This window comes from Peromyscus californicus, unplaced genomic scaffold (assembly GCF_007827085.1).
Source record: "Peromyscus californicus insignis strain IS unplaced genomic scaffold, ASM782708v3 Scaffold_12__1_contigs__length_115047231, whole genome shotgun sequence".
Taxonomy (NCBI): Eukaryota; Metazoa; Chordata; class Mammalia; order Rodentia; family Cricetidae; genus Peromyscus; species Peromyscus californicus.
Window position 1 is genome coordinate 73,877,663 of NW_026294413.1, and position 21,553 is coordinate 73,899,215.

Consider the following 21,553-nt stretch of genomic DNA (forward strand, 5'->3'; position numbering starts at 1 on the left):
CTGTGTGTATGGTCCCCTATTGGTGAGAAAGGCTGGTTTTCAAGGATGAAACTGAGGGTGTGCATTTGCATCATGTACAACTTTAGACTGGGTTGATCATAGCACCAAGAACGTTGTGGGACTTAAGCTACCGTTCATAGTATATTAGACCCCACTGCCAGTAGACATTTTCTTCCCATTTCAAAGTTCTGCTTCTAGTTAGACATTGTAGAAATTTCTCTTCTCAGTGGTGCCTCTTGCAGTGCTCAGCTCATTTTCAGAACAGAGATGACTGACAAGTTTAAGCTCCAATAATGAAGTATTTCCCAGGTCGCCATTACTTCCCACATCCTAAAATTCTCTGATTACTCATTGGCTCATTCATTTATTCGTTCCGCTCATGACAAAAGTCTAGAGATGTGGTTTTGTTTCTCTGGCTTTGTTTGTTTGTTTTGAGACAGACCTCACATATCTGAGTGTGCATCAATGGATGACCTGAACTTCTGGCCCTCTTGCCTCCTCCACCTCTTGACTTCTAGGAACACAGGCATCTGCCACCACGCCATGTTTTGTGCAGTCTGTATGGTGCTTGCTGATAGTGCTTGCTGATCGTGCGTGCTGATCAAGCGCTCTACCAACTGAGCTCTATCCTTTCCCCTGATTTTCAGATGGTTCAGCTGAAAGCAATATTGTGGCAAAATATTGTGGAGGAGAAGTTGGGGATCTAGGTTTGTTTTACTAGTCTCGGTACTTTTAGATGATTAAATAAAATTTAAATAACAGCTAAAAATTAGTATTTACAGAGATAACAGTCAACGTATGTGTGTTTGCTGTTGTTAAAAACAATGAATAGGGCTGGAGAGATGGCTCAGAGGTTAAGAGCATTGGCTGTTCTTGCAGAGGTCCTGAGTTCAATTCCCAGCACCCACATGGTGGCTCACAACCATCTGTAATGAGATCTGGTGCCCTCTTCTGGCCTGCAAGCATACATGCATGCAGAACACTGTATACATAATAAATAAATAAATCTTAAAAAAAAAAAAACAGTGAAAAATCTCAATGTTGCACAAAGGAAAACCAGAACAAAACAAAAGGAGCAAGGGAATTCTTTTTGCAAAAAGGATGTGCCAATCCAACCTGGGCTAGCAGGCACACTGGGACAGGAAGTACTCAGGGTGTTATTCCAACAGAGGTAGTGACTGTGTCTTTTCCCCATTGGTTGGGGGCCAACCTCCCAGTCTTTTGAAATTGGCTAGTTCTGAAAGAATTGTAGAAAGGAAATGAAGGGAAGTGGGAAGGGATGGGGCGCTTAAGTCACTTAAATCCAAGAATACAGAACAGCCTTTGTGTAAACAACAGTTTTAACAGTAAGGGGGGCGGGGTAGGAAGATTAAAACATTTTCATAATAGGGATAAGGAAGAAAAAAAGATTTTAATTCCTTGTGGCAAACAACAGTTTTATAGTGTTTACAGAAAAGGCTAATATTTTTCTTCCAGTATTAACCTCAAGTAGATTATTCTATGATAAGAGCACTTTAAATAATCCATCTTAAGGAGACAGTAAAAGAACTTTTGCTCTTTTACAGGAAATCCACGGGATGAAAAATTCGTGGAATATCACACAGAGAATGACTATTGTGTCCGGAAAATTGGCAAAATGGAAGCATGGCTCCGTGAACAAGCAGCCCAAGGACAGCTTTTCTGTGACAGCTCTAGCTCTGACTCAGACGAGCCTGAGAAAAATCAGAAGAGACCACAAGCACTAGTGAGGACCAGGACAGAGAGGGTCCCACTTTATGATGAGTTTTATGACAGAGAATGAGAAAACTACACACTACTCCAGGTAGTGAGGACACCGAATGGTGTGTTTGTTTGTCTGTTTTCATCAAAGTCATTTCTGTTCGCACATGAAGTACTGAGGGAAGTAACTTACATTGGTACAATGAAAGGATGTCATCTGGAGCCTTGTGGCTAATGGGTTTGTCATGTATGCTGTAAGTCTAGGCCTTAAAACTAAGGGGCTCAAACAAAGGTCATTTGATTGTCTTACGTTTCTGTGGGTAGCTGGGCTCAGTGAGGATGTTCTGTTGATCTCTTCATATAGCTTATGTAATTTGACATCAGATGGCAGCTGAGACTAGAGTCACATAGAGGCTGAGCTAGAACTCAAGACAACTGAAATTTGATCATGTTCCATCCAGTCTGAGTCTCTTGACAGTCTGTGCAGCAAGGTAGTACATTTCTCCTTTAAACCAGTCCAGTGCTTCTAACATCAAATATTCCAGCTGGAGGAAGCTGGAAGACACAGAATTGACAAGTGTCTAGTCCTTGAACCCGCCCTAAACCACTTCCACCATATCCTATCAGTTAATCAAGTCATAGGACAATTGCTAGCAAAAGAAAAGTCTACACAAGGGGACAGGTACCTGTGCATCCTAGAGATCACCAACACCACCACACATTTCAAAGCTTGGAACTGTTTTTGTCTTTAGAAGCAAGGTGGTAGCCTTCAATCCCAGCACTCGGGAGGCAGAGGCAGGTGGATCTCTGTGTTCAAGGCCAGCCTGGCCTACAGTGTGAGTTCCAGGATATCCAGGGCTACACAGAGAAATCCAGACTTGGTGGGGAAGCGGGGAGTTTAAGAGGCATGGTGGCAACATGCATGTAATCCCAGCACTGGAGAGGCTGAGTCAGGAGAATCATGAATTCAAGACTAGCCTGGGCTACAAGACAGAAGCCTGCCTCAATCAACTGATCATCAATAAAGGCAAATTAAATTCTATAAAAATAGATGAGAGTATATTGTATATTTAAAAAGTGAGTTAAAAAAAAAATCACCGTGATGCTATAGGAGACACTAAGAACACTTAGAGCTACTTTTTTAAAAAAGTTGCCCATATAGCAAGGGCTCAAGAAAGAGGTAAATAAAAGCAGGTGTGAAAAGTAATTGTGGAATTAAAGCTCCAAATTAAGACTTCACATAATCTACAAATGGTTTTAAGCATTTCAATTTTCAATAATTTAGTAAAACTTTAAAGTAAATCAAAACAAAAAAACCTTTTAAAGCCTTTAGTAGGAAATTTCCCAAAAGAAAAACTAGAGGAAAGCACCACCTGAGTGTGGTATTCAGTCTCTTCAAACAGGTTGCTAAGAGACCAAAGCCTGTCAGGATGACCTCATGTCCTCCAACAATGGAGAGTTATGGGCCTGTCTTTATTGTAATTCCTTTCTGTACTTCCTTTTATGTACTTTGGACAAGAAGCTAATCTGTACCAAAAGATAATTATCAATACTAGGTTGTTTGGCCACTAGCCTTCTCCAAATGGTAGGACCCATCAGAGGATATGCAAATTCAAAATACCTCTGATGTCTTCACGTTTATAGGGTACCTGGAAACCTTAAAAGAGGAAGGGAAACTCCCAGTGTTCAAGATTGTGGCACCAGGGACCAGAGAGATGGTTTAGCAGCCAAGATCTCTTGTTACTCTTACAAAGGACCCAGGTTGTGTTCCCAACAACCACAGGGCAGTTCACAACTATCTGTAACTCTATTCCCAGAGGATCTGATGCCCTCTTCTGACCTTTGCAGACACTGCATACATGTGGTACATGGACATACTTTCAGGCAAAACATTCATACACAATGAAAATAAATAAATCTAAAAAAAAAAAAAGTGGCACCAACGTGCTGTCTAGACTCTGCTCTGTCACACAAAATTAGACAAAACTTCTCTCTACAAACTCCCTGTGCCATGACTTCCACTAGAGCGTGGACCACAACCTCTTCCTGTATTATTAATACCTGCACTGTCCAACTTGACATCTGGCACAGATTTCATTAGCAGATATTTGTGAATTACTCAATTTACCTGTTGAGTCGCCTTGTCAGTTGGGAGGCACTTGTATCTCCCCAGCTCTGCATTTGCTCACAGTCCCTTCATTTCTCAAGACATATCATCCACAAGGTTCATTATATGTAAAGAGGCTTCTCAGAAGTTCTTGGAATGTGAGCATCTAAGCGGATGACCTCAGTCAGACACCCCTGTGAGGTCCAGAAGATACACCCTATGCTGGTGAAGTAGATACACCATAGCTCCAAGTATTTTCCAAAACTACATCAGAATGTGTTGACTGCAGGGAGAACCACACTGCCTTCTGTGTGAGAGCTGATTCGCCTGCCCTAGAACCCTTCCTTGGTCAGTTTCTATCCAGGATCTGAAAAGAATAATGGCTGTAACGTGCATGGACTATTCGTGTGTGCGCCAGGCACTCTTCGGTGTGTAACATGATTGATCCTCACACAAGTTTTGTGAGCCAGCATTAACATCTCCATCTAACAAGGACGCAGGACACAAAGGGGCTCAGGGAAGTGCCAGAGTCATCCAGCAGAACTTCCCTTCAGGCTTGATCATTGTTTACCGATAGTCCACTGATAGGCCCTTCCCTTCTTTACCAAATTTACTTCTAAGAACTCGAATGGTGACCAGCATCCCATACTTTTTTCTATTCCCTGGTTTTGTTTTGGTATTTTATTTTGTTTTGAAAGTATAGGAGCACATTGGAAAAGAAAAGTGCTCTATGGGAGATTTTTTTAGAGGAAGGAAGGAAGGCCTGATAGACTGTGATCACAGGGAAGGCTCAAAGTACCTGCAGAAACTTGAGATAAATACAAATTCTACTGTGTCATTGGGCCTGGAAGTAGCTGGGTAAGCACTGTCCACCCCACCCCCTCAGCCCCATCCCAGACATAATGGCCATGATTGGGAACAGCAGTGCTGGGTGCTGACCCCAGGTTAGAAACACCTGTTGCATGATCAACTGTCTATGCATGTTCTGAGGACTGAGCTCAGGTTGTTAGGAAAGGCACTTTCACTGCCTATCAGCAGCTGGTCTCACTGGGCCTCTAGATTTTATACAGGTGAATCTAATGTTTAAAATATAGAATGACTAGGATTGGAAATAAAATCACAGCTATAACTGTATAAATGTTTAACATCTATCTAAAGCAACTATTTCTTTGATTGATTTTTTTGAAGTCACAAACAGGAGGCCCAGAGCTCTACAAACAATGGGAGAAATGAGCATTTGCTACTGACAGTCTGAGAACATCAGTCCTATAATACATCCTGAATTTGTTCTGGCCAAGCTACATCCTTCATAGACATAGATGCTGTTGCTGCTGCTGAAAATTGTAACATCCAGCTGGAGGCAAAGCTGTTAGTTCCCTACAACTGAAAAAAAAACTCGAGATTTGGAAAGAAAAAGGCTTTGTCTATAATACACATATATACACATATATGGAATATTTAGGTATTCCTTCTTGTTCTGAAGTTTTCATGAGAAAGCTGTCTCTTTTGCATAGTTTTGGGAACGTGCTTCTCTCAGTTCTATTTCTTCTTGTCCTGTGTTAATGATGCCTCAGCTACAGGCCAGGGTTACTAAAGGCAGTCTTGTAAATGAATGGACATTGTCTACTTCGAGCACACAGTCTTTAGACTAGGAAACAGAAAGCTGCAGTGAGGGGACAGCTCACTGGCAGCATCTGACCACTACATCCAGATCCCTGAGTTCCAGAGTACCATCCACAACACTAGGCAAAGTCAGAATGCACAGACACCACGCAACATCCTCCCTTCACCATGGAGCACACTATTCAAACTGTGACGTAGCAGTGCCTTAACTGTCTTAACAATAGAAACTTGTTTCCATTTGTTGCCCTCAGGCCTCACTGATTTAGCACAATGTCAGAGAATTCAAAAGAAAATACACTATCTAGGTGAGGAAAGACCATTAGAAATCTAAATTACACTGGGCAGTGGTGGCACATGCCTGTAATCCCAGCACTCGGGTGGAAGAAGCAGGCAGATCTCTGTGCGTTCAAGGCCAGCTTGGTCTACAGAGCAAGTTCCAGGACAGCCAGAGCTACACAGAGAAACCCTGTCTCAAAAAAAAAAATCTAAATTACATCTTATTTTTAAAGAAATACTATTTCATTCAGGCACATAATGAACAATGGATACCCAAGTCAGTAGTGAAGGCACATTTAAAATACATTTTCACAGTAAGTCTGTAATACATGCATTCTGGTTTTTTTAATTTTTTTAAAGATTTATTTTTGTGTATGAGTTTTGCCAGTATGTAAGTGCACTGTGTGTGCCTGGCACCTGTGGAGGCCAGAAGGTGCCAAATCCCCTGAAACTAGAATTCCAGATGTTTGTGATCTGTCTGGGTGCAGGGAACTGAGCCTGGGTCCTCCACAAAAGCAGCAAGTGCTCTTAACTGCTGAACCATGTGTCCATCCTATATACTACTCATCTAATCCTGCATTAAAGAATGGGTTGTGAGCATCTACTCCAGGCCAAGCAAGTGCTATTGCATGGTTGAGATTACAGCTGTAGATACACAATGCAGTGGGAGCTTGTGAGCAGACAGCCAAGTGTATGGTAAAGTCTTGCAGGATTTATGCATCATTAAGAACCAAGCCAGGAAAAAGACTGAGGCAGGATGCTGACGAAGAGACTCCGTGAATCCCTGACTCGGGACGAGTCCTGAATCAAAAGGAAAAAGGTGTAAGCCATGAGAAAATCCGTGGAGCAGGCTTTCCAGAGGGCAGTGTGCAAAGGCCATGAGATGAAACACAGCATGCAGTATTTAAGGGACAACAAGACTAGCAAAGCGGCCAAAGGGGAGTGCATCCGTTCATTTTTCTGTTACTATAACAAAACATGAGGTCACATGCTTTCTATCTTACGTATATATAGGTGTTTTACTCGAATGTATGTTTGTTCGTCATGTGAATGTGATGCTGTGAAAGCCAGAAGAGGTTGTAAGATCCTCTGGAACTGAAGTTATAAATAGTTGTGAGCTGCCAAGTGGGTGAGTGCTGCAGATTGAACCCAGGTCTTCTGGAAGAGCAGCCACTGCTCTTAAGCACTGAGCCATCCCTCCAGCCACATCCACACTTTACTTTAAAAAGAAGTCTGTTTGGTCCAGGTTTGGACAGCCCCATCGACTCAGCTTCTAGTGAGGGTTTTCCCGGCTACATTAATAGATGGTAGCTGGTATCATAGTATATCACATGCTAAGACACGTCAGAAAGATTCAGAAGGCAGGCTCAATCTGTGTGTGTGATTTGTATTTGTGTGTACAGGATGTACTACTCTGTGTGTGAGTGTGGGTACACATACCATAGTGTGCATGTGGAGGATGACACAGAGTGTCAGTTCTCGACTTCCACCTAATCAAAAACTCAGAATGTTCAACACGACCATGAGCCCTAATGCATGGAAACTGGAGGACAGTGATGTGTCATGAAGCTTCTTCAGGTGTAATTAATGTGCAAGGACATCACTCATGCAGAAGGCTGTGCATGTCTGGGCACAGGGGTATTATAGAAATGTGCATCTTGTGGATAAAAGGGTTTACTGCGTGACTCACTGTGCCACACTACAGCTTCCATGATGAAACTGATTTTTCCTTTTTTTTTCTCTTAAATTTTATTTCATTTTATTTGAGGAGGGGAAGGTTGCAAGGGCAGGGGGCAGATATGGAAGGATGGGGAAATGAATGGGATTGAGATGCATGATATGAAAGACACGAAGGATAAATAAAAAGAAATCTATATCTTCCACACAATGTTGCTGTAAGCTAGAAACTGCTCTAGAGTATAAATCATTTCAATAACTTTAGCTTACAAAGGCTACCATAGATGTTACCACCCCAACTTCCTTTTTTTTTTTCAAACAAAAACTCTGAATCTAATCTCCCTGTTTAGCTTTTTTCCTGATGGTTAACAATTAACAACTTGTAACCAACCATTGTAAACAATGACAATATCCATAACTTATTAAACAACCAAAATCCTCCCATCCCACCTCTTGGGAATGTGGACGTCATTTTCTTAAAATTACTTCCTGCTTTCTGGGGGTGAAGACATCTTTAGGGAATCCTGAAAAGAAAATGTTTGGGTTAATTGGCAAGTCCTGAGAGAGTTAGCTGTATCATTTGTCCAGTCTCTGCATAATGGGAAAGTGCAGGGCTTGTCTCAAGTACTTGCTCGAGTAGTCGTGAATTTGGATCATCTCAGCTAGCCATCTCGAAATTGTCCTGAGCAGTTTGTAGTCCAAAGCCAATCTTTCCATGGTGTTAATGGCTTTACCATAGTTCATGTGGAATCATCATTGTGGGATCCCGTCACCTTTTTGAAGATTTCAAAGCCACTGATAGGTGTGGTCATGGTTCCCTGAAGACTTTTGGAGGGGGGGGGCAGTAAATTCTGAAAGATCAGAGAGACAGAATAAGCCACAGCTACCTCACCTTGCCAGTTCCTCAGCTGATCCTGTTTCCTCTGACTGGAAGCCTCTGATTTCCTCATCCAAAATGGATCTCAGCTGAACTGCTGCTCAAAAGCCTAACAGCTTAACCAACTCTAGTTCCTGGTTTTCATGCCTTATATACCTTTCTGCTTCTGCCATCACTCCCTGGGATTAAAGGCTCTTGTTACCATGCCTGGCTGTTTCCAGTGTGGCTTTGAACTCACAGAGATCCAGATGGATCTCTGCCTCTGGAATGCTAGGATTAAAGGCAGGTGTGCCACCATTTTCTGACCTCTATATCTAGTGGCTGTTCTGTTCTCTGACCCCAGATAAGTTTATTAGGAAGCACAATATATTGTGGGACACAATATATCACAAGACTCCCCAAAAAAAGACCATTGCCACATAATAATCAAACCACTAAACATACAGAATAAAGAAATAATATTAAGAGCAGCAAAGGAAAAAGGTCAAGTGACTTATAAAGGAAGACCCATCAGAATTACACAGTCCTGGACAGATGTAATGCAGGCACTAAGAGACCATGGATGCCAGCCCAGACTACTATACACAACAAAACTTTCAATCACCATAGACAGAGTGCACAAGGCATTCCAAGACAAAACCAGATTTAAACAAATACCTATTCACAAATCCAGCCCTACAGAAAGCACTAGGAAAAATCCAACCTAAGGAAGTCAGATGCACCCATAAAAACACAGGTAATAAATAACCCCACAGCAGAAAATCCCAAAGAAGGAAAATACACATACACTACCACCAAAAGATAACAGGATTAACAATCACTGGTCATTAATATCAATAATAATCCCTTAATATCAATAGATTCAATTCACCTATAAAAAGACATAGGCTAACAGAATGGATAAGAAAACAGGATCCATCCTGCTGCTGCTTACAAGAAACACACCTCAACTTCAAAGACAGACGCTACCTCAGAGTAAAAGGCTGGGGAAAGACTTTCCAATCAAATGGACTTAAGAAGCAAGGTGGTGTAGCTATCCTAATATCTAACAAAATAAACTTCAAACTAAAATTAATCAAAAGAGATCAGGAAGGACATTACATATTCATCACAAGAAAAATCCACCAAGATGAAGTCTTAACTCTGAACATTTATGCCCCCAAAACAAGGGTACCCACATATGTAAAAGAAACATTACTAAAGCTTAATTCATATATCAAACCCCACACACTAGTAGTGGGAGACTTCAACACCCAACTCTCATCAATGGACAGGTCTGCCAGACAGAAACTTAATAGAGAAATAAGGAATCTAACAGATGTTATGACTCAAATGGACTTAATAGATAGCTACAGAACATTCCACCCTAACACAAAAGAATATACCTTCTTCTCAGCACCCCATGGAACCTTCTCTAAAATCAACCACATACTTGGTCATAAAGCAAATCTCATCAGCTACAAAAAAATTGGAATAATCTCCTGTATTTTATCAGACCACCATGGCTTAAAGTTAGATTTCAACAACAAAAATTACAGAAAGCCTACAGTCTCATAGAAACTGAATAATGCTCAACCTAATCACCAATGAGTCAAGGAAGAAACAAAGAAATTAAAGACTTCCTAGAATTCAATGAAAATGAAAGTACAACATACCCAAACTTATGGGACATTATGAAAGCAGTGCTAAGAGGAAAATTCATAGCACTAAATGCCCACATAAAGAAGTTGGAGAATTCTCATACTAGTGATTTAACAGCACACATGAAAGCTTTAGAACAAAAAGAAGCAAACTCACCCAGGATGATTAGACACCAGGAAGTAATCAAATTGAAGACTGAAATCAATAAAATAGAAACAAAGAGAACAATACAAAGAATCAATGAAACAAAAAGATGGTTCCTTGAGAAAATCAACAAGATAGACAAGCTCTTATCCAAACTAACCAAAAGGCAAAGAGAGAACATCCAAATTAACAAAATCAGAAATGAAAAGGGAGACATAAAAACAGACAATGAGGAAATCCAGAGAATCATCAGGTCATACTTCAAAAACCTGTATTTCACAAAATGGCAAAATCTAAAAGAAATGGACAATTTTCTGGATAGGTACCAAATACCAAAATTAAATCAAGACCAGATAAACAATTTAAATAGACTTATAACCCCCAAGGAAATAGAAACCGTTACTAAAAGTCTCCCTCCACACACACAAAAAAAGCCCAGGACCAGATGGTTCCAGTGAAATTCTAGTAGAATTTCAAAGAACTAATACCAATACTCTTCAAACTGTTCCACACAATAGAAACAGAAGGAACATTACCAAACTCTTTTGATGAGGCTACAGTTACCCTGATACCCAGACCACACAGAGATGCACTAAGAATTACAGACCAATCCCTCTCATGAACACTGATGCAAAAATATTCAATAAGACAATCTTTTATGAGGCTACAGTAACCCTGATACCCAAACCACACAGAGATGCAACAAAGAATTACAGACTAATCTCTCTCATGAACACTGATGCAAAAATATTCAATAAAACACTGGCAAACTAAATCCAAGAACACATCAAAAAAATTATACACCATGACCAAGTAGGCTTCATCCCAGAGATGCAAAGATGGTTCAACATATGAAAACCATATAAACAAACTGAAAGGAAAAAACCACATGATCATTTCATTAGATGCTGAAAAAGCCTTTAACAAAATCCAACACCCCTTCATGATAAAGGTCTTGGAGAGATCAGGAATACAAGGAACATACCTAAACATAATAAAGGCAATTTATAGCAAAGCCAACAGCCAACATCAAAGTAAATGGAGAGAAACTCAAAGCGATTCCACTAAAATCAGGAACAAGACAAGGCTGTCCACTCTCCCCATATCATTTCAATATAGTACACCAAGTTCTAGCTACAGCAATAAGACAACAAAAGGAGATCAACAAATTGGAAAGGAAGAAGTCAAACTTTCACTATTTGCAGATGATATGATAGTATACATTAGTGATCCCAAAAATTCTACCAGGGAACTCCTACACCTGATAAACACCTTCAGTAATGTGGCAGAATACAAGAATAACTCAAAAAAATCAGTAGCTCTCCTATATACAAATGATAAATGGGCTGAGAAAGAAATCAGAGAAACATTACCCTTTACAATAACCACAAATAATATAAAATACATTGGGATAACTCTACCTAAGCAAGTGAAAGACCTGTATGACAAGAACTTCAAGTCTCTGAAGAAAGAAATTACAGAAGATATCAGAAAATGGAAAGATCTCCCATGCTCATGGATAGGTAGGATTTACATAGTAAAAATGGCAATCTTATCAAAAGCAATCTACAAATTCAATGCAATCCCCATCAAAATCCTTACACAATTCTTCACATACCTGGAAAGAAAAATACTCAACTTCATAGGGAAAAACAAAAAACCCAGGATAGCTAAAACAATCCTGTGGTGGTATTTTCTTTGTTACCCCAATAAAGTTTATCTGATGATCAAAGGAAAAAGCCAACCACTAAAGTAGACATAGAGGTCAGGCAATGATAGCACATGCCTTTAATCCTATCACCCAGGAGGCAGAGATCCATGTGGATCTCTCTGAGTTCAAGGCCACACACAGGGAACAGAGCCAGGCATGGTAACACATGCCTTTAATTCCAACATTAGTTAACTATAAAGGTCTGGAGGTCTGTGCAGACAGATAGGAAGTCATGTAGCTGGGCAGAGAGAGGAAATGAGATGGCAAAACAGGCACATAGACATGGGTATACAGGAAACAGGGCTCTTTGGAGACTAAGGTATTGATAAGGTGAGTTTGTCTGTGGCTTTTCCTATTCCTCTGATCTCTCAGATTTTTACCCCAATATCTGGCTCCAGGTTTTTTATTAATAAGACCATTTAGCAATTCATCTTACATTTGGTGGCCTAATGTTTGTGGCAAGAATTCACTAAAAAGATGCTTGTGGCCTTACAGGCCTCTAGCTCAGGCCCGAGTTGCATGGCTCAGGCCTGAACTACACATGGCTAGAGTTTCTTTGGCTTTTTCTCTCCTGGTGGGTGGTGGGCTCTCTCTGGATTCCCATCTCAGACTGCTACCACACTAGGTAGCTGCTTTGAAATTCCCTCACACTTCTACTCTTCTACATAGTCAACAGACTTGATGAGTCAATTAAGATATCTTGAAGGGAGGAATTAGTTAAAAGAGAATTTTTTCCCCACATTAAAAAATGGGAAACATTTTTATAATTGAGGGAATTTGGTCTCTGTTTGATAACACATTAGGCAGTCTGAAAATAGAACAATTAAATGAAAAGATAATGTTGATGGGATTTACATAACATCAATTATGAATTTTTTTTGATCATTTTTATTTTAGCATTAAAAAGGTTGGTCAATTTGAGTGACAAGATAAAAGTTTTAGAAAAACCTGTTAAAATGGTTTAGAGAGAAATTCAGACCCAGACAGAAGAACGTAAAGGTGAACCTATCTCAACATTGAATTATATGATTACAGAGAAACAGCCTAAGGTTTCCAGACAGCAAACATTAATCTACCGGGTAACCTTATAGGAAATGCCAAATGTTCAAGGGTATGTATGAGCTAACTGGACTCCAGGGGAAATGTTAGATTTGAGGAGATTTAAGAAGCTATAGTATCATATGGTATGCATTCTCCATTTGTAAATCTCATGGTCAACTTGTAATAGAATTATGCCTCAGGACTGGAAAGATTGGAGAACCTGGTTTAAAGAGGAGGATAAAACTACAGAACAATGATGTAGGACTAGAGGCGTGGACATTTCCTAGGATCAACTTTTTGGAGAAGGTGATTATGCTGATATACAAATACAATGTTTATGTGATAACCAAATCCTAATTCTATGCCACATGGCAGCCATGAATGTGTAGGACAGAATTGAACAAGCAGAGAAGATAATTGAGTCATTTACAAAAGTTATAAGGACCCAAAAGAAACTTTCACAGATTTCTTACAAAGGCTGTCTTCAACAGTAAATAGAAGGATGCAAAATTCAGAAGCTAGACAGATAATTGAATCTTTAGCTTTTGGGAACACTAATGCAGCATGAAGAGGGTAGTTAGGCTGTTAAAGGCAAGATCAGCACCCTTGGAGGATTGGATGAGGGATACAATTAATATTGAATCTTATGTCCATGATGATAGGAGAGGTGATTTCAAGAGGGTTGAAGAATAATAATGTCAGATGCTTTAATTGTGGCAAACAAAGTCACCTAAAAAGGGACTGTAAATAGGGCATTCCCAGAAACAATGTTTCTTCAAGGAACAATGGCAACAGAAAGCCCCTCCCTTCTAGATTATGCAGGTGTGATAAAGGCAAACAATGGACTAACTAATGTAGATCAACAAGGGACAGACAAGGTAATCCTTTGCCTTTGCCATTGGGAAACTCCTTGAGGGGCCTCCCACAGGCCCCATGGCAAATCCAGTTCAGTCCTTTCCTGCCATCATAGGAGAAAACCCTTCTCAGAGTAATTAAATAACCAAATGCCTATTGTAATAAACCATACTGCTCAGGATGATAGAACAGCTATAGCAGAGAAAACAGGAACTTCAGGAGAAACCATAAAGCAAATTTTTTTTAGCAAACTTCTATAAATGAACAAAGACCAAAATTAAAAATACAAATAAATGACGTTCTCATGGAGGGTCTTGTAGACATAGGTGGGGACATCACAATTGCACCAGAATCTTGGCATCCAAATTGGCCTCTTCAGGAGGTAAATGTTCAGCTTTTAGAGGTTGGAACATTATCTCAAGTGAAACAGAGTGCAAGAAGGGTCGAATGTATAGGGCCAGAAGGACAGAGAAGAAAATTAAAGCTATATGTGGCTAATATAGCTAAGAATTTATGGGGCCATGATCTATTATAACAATGTAACAACATTCCTCCAACCTCAGAAACAAGCCATAAACTAAGACATGTTTCTGAGAGAAATATTAGAAGGTATTATAAAGAACAGTCACTGGCCATCCAGATTGTACACGAACATGGCACAACAGCTGCTGATCTTCCAAACACACCAACAGCCATACCTTTAAAATGGTTAACAGATGAGCCTGTATGGGTTCAGCAATGGCCTTTAACAATAGAGAAACCACAGGCCTTGGAAAAGCTGGTACAAGAGCAGTTAAATGCTCAGCATATTGAAGAATCAACCAGACCTTGTAATTCTCCAGTATTTGTTATTAAAAAGAAATCTGGTAAATGGAGAATGGTAACAGACCTAAGAGCAATTAACAAGGTAATTTAGCCAATGGGCTCTCTACAATCTGGAATTCCTTTGCCTACTTTGTTACCTAAAGGATGGCCTCTTACAGTTATCAATTTAAAAGACTGTTTCTTCTCATTACCCTTACAAGAAAGACAGAGACGGGGAAAGGAGAGGACAGGCAGAGAGGAGATGCCAGCCACAGCCATGAGAAGCAAGATGTGAAAGTACCAGTAAGCCACAGCCACATGGCAACTTATAGATTAATAAAAATGGGTTAAGTTATAAGAGCTAGCTAGCGAGAAGCCTGTCTTAAGTCATACAATTGGTAATTAATGTTAAGCCTCTGAATGATTATTTTGTAAGCTGCCATGGGATCTTGGGGGCCAGGCAGGACCAGAGGAAAGTGGGACCATGGGGCCTGTGAAGGACCAGAGAAATCTTCTGACTACACAATCCTGTACAATAAAGCAACTACTGGAGGCATCACCATCCCTGACCTCAAGCTCTACTACAGAGTTTGGTATTGGCATAAAAACCAACATGTGGACAAATGGAATCAAATTGAAGACACTGACATTAATCCACACAACTATGAATGCCTGATCTTTGACAAAGAAGCCAAAACTATACAATGGAAAAAAGAAAGTGTCTTCAACAAACGGTGCTGGCACAACTGGATGTCAACATGTAAAAGATTGCAAATAGATCCATATCTATTGCCAAGCACAAAACTCAAGTCCAAGTGGATCAAAGACCTCAACATAAATCCTGTTGCACTGAACATGATAGAAGAGAAAGTAGGAAGTAGTCTTGAACACATTGGCACAGGAGACCACCTCCTAAATATAACACCAGTAGCACAGACACTGAGAGCAACAATTAATAAATGGGACCTCCTGAAACTAAGAAGCTTTTGTAGGACAAAGGACATGGTCAGTAAGACAAAACAACAGCCTACAGAATGGGAAAAGACCTTCATCAACCCCACATCTGACAGAGGACTGGTCTCCAAAATATATAAAGAACTCAAGAAATTAGACAGCAAAATACCAAACAATCCAACTTAAAAAATGGGCTACAGAGCTAAACAGAGAATTCTCAACAGAAGAATCTCAAATGGCTGAAAGACATTTAAGGAATTGCTCAGCATCCTTAGTCATCAGGGAGATGCAACTCAAAACAACTCTGAGATACTATCTTACACCTGTCAGAATGGCTAAGATCAAAAATACTAATAACAGTATTACTATGTTGGAGAGGATGTGGAGCAAGGGGAACACTCTTCCACTGTTGGTGGGGATGCAAACTCGTACAGTCACTTTGGAAATCATTATGGTGGTTTCTCAGAAAATTGGGAATCAATCTACCTCAAGACTCAGCTATACCACTCTTGGGCATATACCCAAGGGATGCTCAATCATCCCTCAAGGACACAAGCTCAACTATGTTCATAGCAGCATTATTTGTAATAGCCAGAACCGAGATGCCCCTCAATTGAAGAATGGATAAAGAAAATGTGGTACATATACCAATGGAGTACTACTCAGCAGCAAAAAACAATGACATCATGAAATTTGCAGGCAAAGAGATGGAACTAGAAAATATCACCCTGAGTGATAATCTAGACTCAGAAAGACAAACATGGTATGTACTCACTCATAAGCAGATACTAGATGTAAAGCAAAGTATAACCAGATTACAACCCACAGCTCCAGAGAGGCTAGCTAACAAAGAGGACCCTAAGAGGGATGCATAGATCACCCTGGGAAAGGGAAATAGATGAGATCTCCATGAGTAAACTATGTTGGGTGGGGGCAATAGAGGGTAGGGGATGGGGGGTGAGAACATAAGGGAACAGAATGGTCCAGCTGTAACAGGGACAGCATGGGAGAGCAAGGAAAGAGATACCATGATAGAGGGAGATATCATGGGGATAGGAAGAAATCGGGTGCTAGGGAAGTTCCTAGGAATCCATAGGGATGACCCTAGCTTAGACTGCTAGCAATTGGTGGAAAGGGTGCCCGAACTGGCTTACCCCAGTAATCAGATTGGTGAATGCCCTAACTGTCATCATAGAGCCTTCATTCAGTAACTGATAGAATCAGGTGCAGAGATCCACAGCCAAGCGCCAGGCCAAGCTCCAGGAGTTCAAAGAGAGACAAGAGGGATTCTATAAGCAAGGGGCATCAAGATCATGATGAGGAAACCTATAGAGACAACCAAACCAAACTAGTTGGAACTCATGAACTTTAGACCAACAGCTGTGGAGCCTCCACTGGACTGGACTAGGCCCTCTGCATAAGAGACAGTTGTGTAGCTTGATCTGCTTAAGGAGACCCCTGGCAGTAGGATCAGGATCCATCTCTGGTGCATAAGCTGGCTTTTTGGAGCCCACTACCTCTGGTGGGACACCTTGCACAGCCTTGATGCAGGGAGAGGGGCTTGGACCTTCCTCAACTGAATGTACCAGGCTCTGCTGACTCCCCATGGGAGGCCTTACCTTGTCAGAGGAGGGAATGGGGGTTGGGTTGGAGGGGGATGCTGGGGGACAGGAGGAGGGAAAAGAGGGGAATCTCTGGTTGTTATGTAAAAATGAATAAAAAATTTCTTAATAAAAACAAAAGGAAGAAGCACATTCCAAATAAAGACACAAATGGCTAGAGATAAAAGAACAGGATAGACAACACCAGCACTAAAAGACAAAACAATCCTCTCGCATAATCATAGTAGTGTAGACAAAATAGACTGAAGGGCCTGTAACAGGCACACTCACTATTAGTAGCTCAAGTATGCAATCTCTCAATTTGGCAAGAAGAGAAGTATTTCACACCTCACTCGTGTGAAATCTACCCCACAAGGAATCTGTCATGACAGTGGACATCCCACCTTTGAGAAGGCAGGATTGAGCACTTTGGTGGCATCACATGGAGTTAACAACCAGTTTCCCAAAAAAGGGTTTCAAAGATTTAATAAAAGCAAGTGTCCATGAGCAGGTGCACAGCAAGGAACTAGAGGTGACATGCCACCCATCTGTAAGGCACACCCTTGGTGTGACTCTATCCAAGCACAATGTGACAACAATCAAGAGGTTAAAGGGGTTTGGAAGCTCATTGCTTCTAGAAACTATTTCATTTTGCTCCAGAATTTATCAGAGAAAAACTTTAAATTTGGGAGTTCCAGAAATGAAGAAAAAGATGCCGGCATCCAATCCAAGTAAGGAAGGTTACTTTAATAGTGTTCTGTTCTTTCAATCCCTTACTGAAAAGTCTACTCTTCAACAGGTCTAGGGTTGCGGGTGGGGCTCAGTGATAATGTGCTTGCCTAGCCATGCACAAGGCCCTGTGTTGATTCCCATGACCAATCAAAAATATTAGTCCCCAGCCACGAAGTCCTACAAAATATAACCCAAAGCTGCTCAGACTTCAGATAAATATGGGACAGCTGAGCACAGATTGCCAAAAGTGAATCTATGAACCTGGTCATCCACCCTCTGTCCCCCGACATGGGAGGGGCAGAGATTCCCACAGCCCTCACATGTGACCAATTTTTATTCATACTGATTCAGTTTATTGGTAAATGTGTTCATAACTCTTTGAAGAGGGAAGAGGGGGGAAAGATGGCTCAGTAGTTTGAAAGCACTTGTTGCTCTTGCACAGGTCCTGGCTTTGGTTCCCTGTAGTGGGTAGCTGTTCCAGCTTTGACCTGGAAGTACTACCCCCACTGAGGCTTCAGTAACTGTCACACTTACAAGGCAGGGCTGAGACAGGAGCCCTTAAGACCCGAGATCCGGATGTGCCGGCTCTCTTGGTTCCTGGATCCTGGATGCTGGAGGTAGATCGAGCAGAGTTCTCCAGAGAATACTGCTGGACTCTGCTACACCTTTCCCAGACCCTGTAACCTCTCCCTTTACTTGTAAGTTACCCCACCAAATAAACCTCCCTTTTAACTACATGGAGTTGCCTTAAAACTACAGTTCCCCAAATCCACACTGAGCAGTTCAAAACCACCTGTAACTCTTCTGACACCCTCTTCTGGCCTCTGCAGATGCCTACATGAACATGGTGCACATATATACATCCAGGTAAAACATTCACATATTTATTCATAAATCTAAAATAGTAATAACAACAAAAATTATTTGGAAAAGGACTTCCCTTTTGTACTAAGTGTATGTCCAACATGTCACACATTTACATACACAAGCCATCACTATCCACCCTGACTTCAAAAAGAAGCAGGAACCTGAATACTGTCTAGAACTGGATGCAGGAAATAACCTGTGTCCACCTTTGACCACTACTACAAAGTATCTTGTTCTCTGTGAAATTCAATGGTAGTTCCACATATTGAGGCTTTAGCTTTTTGCAATCATTTCACCAGTTGAATGGGGCTTGTTTTTGTTTTGTGTTTTTTCTTTTTAAAAAGTTTAGTAAGAACTAAACACTCAAAGATGCCACATAAATATGTAAGAGCACTCAAGTTCCTCTGAGAGCCCTCTACTGGCTATTTCATGTTGAATATTTCTTAATTAAAAAATAAAATTGGTCACACACAAAAAAAATTGGAAACAGCAAAGATTTTTCAGGAACTTCCTGCTCTAACTCTGCTGCCTCACCTGTTTCTCTCTGGTCTGCTTGCTGCCCTGGGTCCGAATCAGCTGACAGGCATACTCCCATTACTTTTTCTTGGAAAGCAGGCAGGCAGATCCTGCTCTGATCTGTCTTGCTCTAGGTTGCTTCCATTTATTTCATTATTATTTGCAAAGTTTCTATTATCTAAATTATGACTTCTTTCCTGGATTAATATTTTGGAGATAGTCCTAAATATGGGCTATCAAAGGCATACCAAGCCTTTAAAATAAGATGTAATTTCCAGGGGAGTAATTAGAGGCAGAAGTATTGAGCCATGCCCAGTTATTACAAAGTACTTCCCCAACGGAGTAAGCTATGAACACGTCAGGACAAGATGCATTGCCCACAGAGTTCTAAAGGCAGAATTCATCCCCACATTCAATCTTTTTAGTATTTCTATTTCCTCTGCAGAATCTCTTAGACTACTCTGTACCTTTCACTGTCCCTGTAGGCAACAATCCTCTATGTAAATCTTGGAAAATAAAGTATCTGCCCACATGACTGGGTTTCTGAAATCCCTTATCCTCCTCTAATTTTATGGTGATAAGTCAGTCTACAATAGAGTTGACTGCAAACAGTAGCAGAGACAGATGAGCTGAAGGGGTTTTTGACACCTGAAAACAAGTCAATAAAGATTGGCCTATGACAGCCTGGACTACCAAGTGAGTTCCAGGAAAGGCGCAAAGCTACACAGAGAAACCCTGTCTCGAAAAACCAAAAAAAAAAAAAAGTTTGGCCTATGAGAAACATCATGCATTGAAGGGTATGATTATGCTAAACAAAATGACATCAGTGGAAAGACATGAAATGTCAAAGCTTGGGAATAGGAACACACAGCAGATACAGTCAATAAAGATCAGAAATATTTGAATTTAAAGTGAGTGTCTCTACCAGTGTTTCAGTCTAGCAGATAAGATTGGAGAAACCCTTGCTGTGACATATTCACACAAGACCCTGAGCAGAACTCAAATAAAAGTACCTGGTAGTGAGAAAGCAGGCAGGGTCAGTGGTGAGGCAACAAGAATGATGTGGTTTCATTTCCACTTGGCCAAAAGTTGACTGATCCTCAATCACTTTTGATCTTCAATCCAGGGTCCAGGACTCAAGACCAGGTAAATAAGAATGGAGACAGGCAGGATAGCCCTGCTTCAACCTTGATGCCCTCTCCTACTCTTGACCTTTCAATTGTGATTTCTTAGATCACCCCAAAACTTAGCCCTTGCTAGCCTAGCTGGTGGTCAGTGAAGTAGAGGATCTGATGGAGGATATAAATATGAGATGACATGTCTTAGTCATGCCGATTTGCTGTTTAGCTTTATGTTTAAAGAACAAAAAAAAAATGAACACTCCATCATAAAAGTAAAACAAGAAAAATTTAAATATATGTTGTGAAGGAAAACATGAAAAATAAAACCTGAGCAGAAATTCACTGTCGTATCAGAAATTTAAAGTTACTGCTTGTCACTTGTGGATGTATAATGATCCTCGGAACCTGTAAAGGGACTAGAAGCGTGTATTAGTTACTTCTCTCACTGCTGTGAGAAAATGCCTAACAGAAGCAACTAGGTACCACTTCATACCTGTTACAAAGGTTAAAACTGAAAACAACAAATTTTGTAAGAGTGTGAAGCAGTTAAATACTCTCACTGTTGATGTTAAGGAAAAATAGGACAGTCAGGATGACAGTTTTGTCTTTTCATTTCTCTCAAACTAGATATACTGTGTAAATAATCATATTCCTTGGGGCGTAACCAAATGAAGTGAAAACTATGTAAACACAAAGCCTTCATACAGATTATCATAAAAGCCTTACTAATAATTGTCAAAACTTGAAAGCAAACAAAATGTTCTTCAGTCATTTGAATGGATAAACAAACTAGTATATCTAGACAATGGAAATATTATTAAGCATTAAAAAGAAATGAACTAATAACCCATACATAGTCACAGTTCAATGCATATTATTAAGTTAAAGAGGCCTACCTGAAAAGGTTATATGCTATTCAGTTACAATTATATGAGCTCCTGGGAAAGGTAAATCTTCAAAAACAGTGAAAAAAAAGTGGTTGCCAAGGGATGGAGCACAAAGATTGTTTAGGATCATAAAATTATTCTTTATACATATTTATTATACATTTGTCAAGCCTGTAGAATTTATACAACTCAAATTGAACCCTAATATCAATTTAAGATCTGGGTGACGATAGTTTTAATGGTACAGATGTTAATAGTACTGTGTGCATGTGTGGGAACTCTATATTTTCTTTTTTTTTCCTTTTATTGAAAATATTTTCTCATATATCCTTATTATCATTTCCCCTCTCTCTACTCCTCCCAGATCCTTCCTACCTCCACTTCCCTCTTGTTCCACTCC

The 21,553-nt window shown here is 40.3% G+C and overlaps 1 protein-coding gene across 1 annotated transcript in view; it reads left to right on the forward strand.

Moving 5' to 3' along the window:
- Positions 1-17,535, forward strand: part of Ccdc198 (coiled-coil domain containing 198) — a 38,899-nt gene extending 21,364 nt beyond the window's left edge. Inside the window, exon 6 of the mRNA XM_052733393.1 lies at positions 1,566-17,535. Within this exon, the coding sequence (XP_052589353.1) occupies positions 1,566-1,801 (236 nt within the window). The 3' untranslated portion in view covers positions 1,802-17,535. The remainder of the gene's footprint in view (positions 1-1,565) is intronic.
- Positions 17,536-21,553: the final 4,018 nt, after the last annotated feature.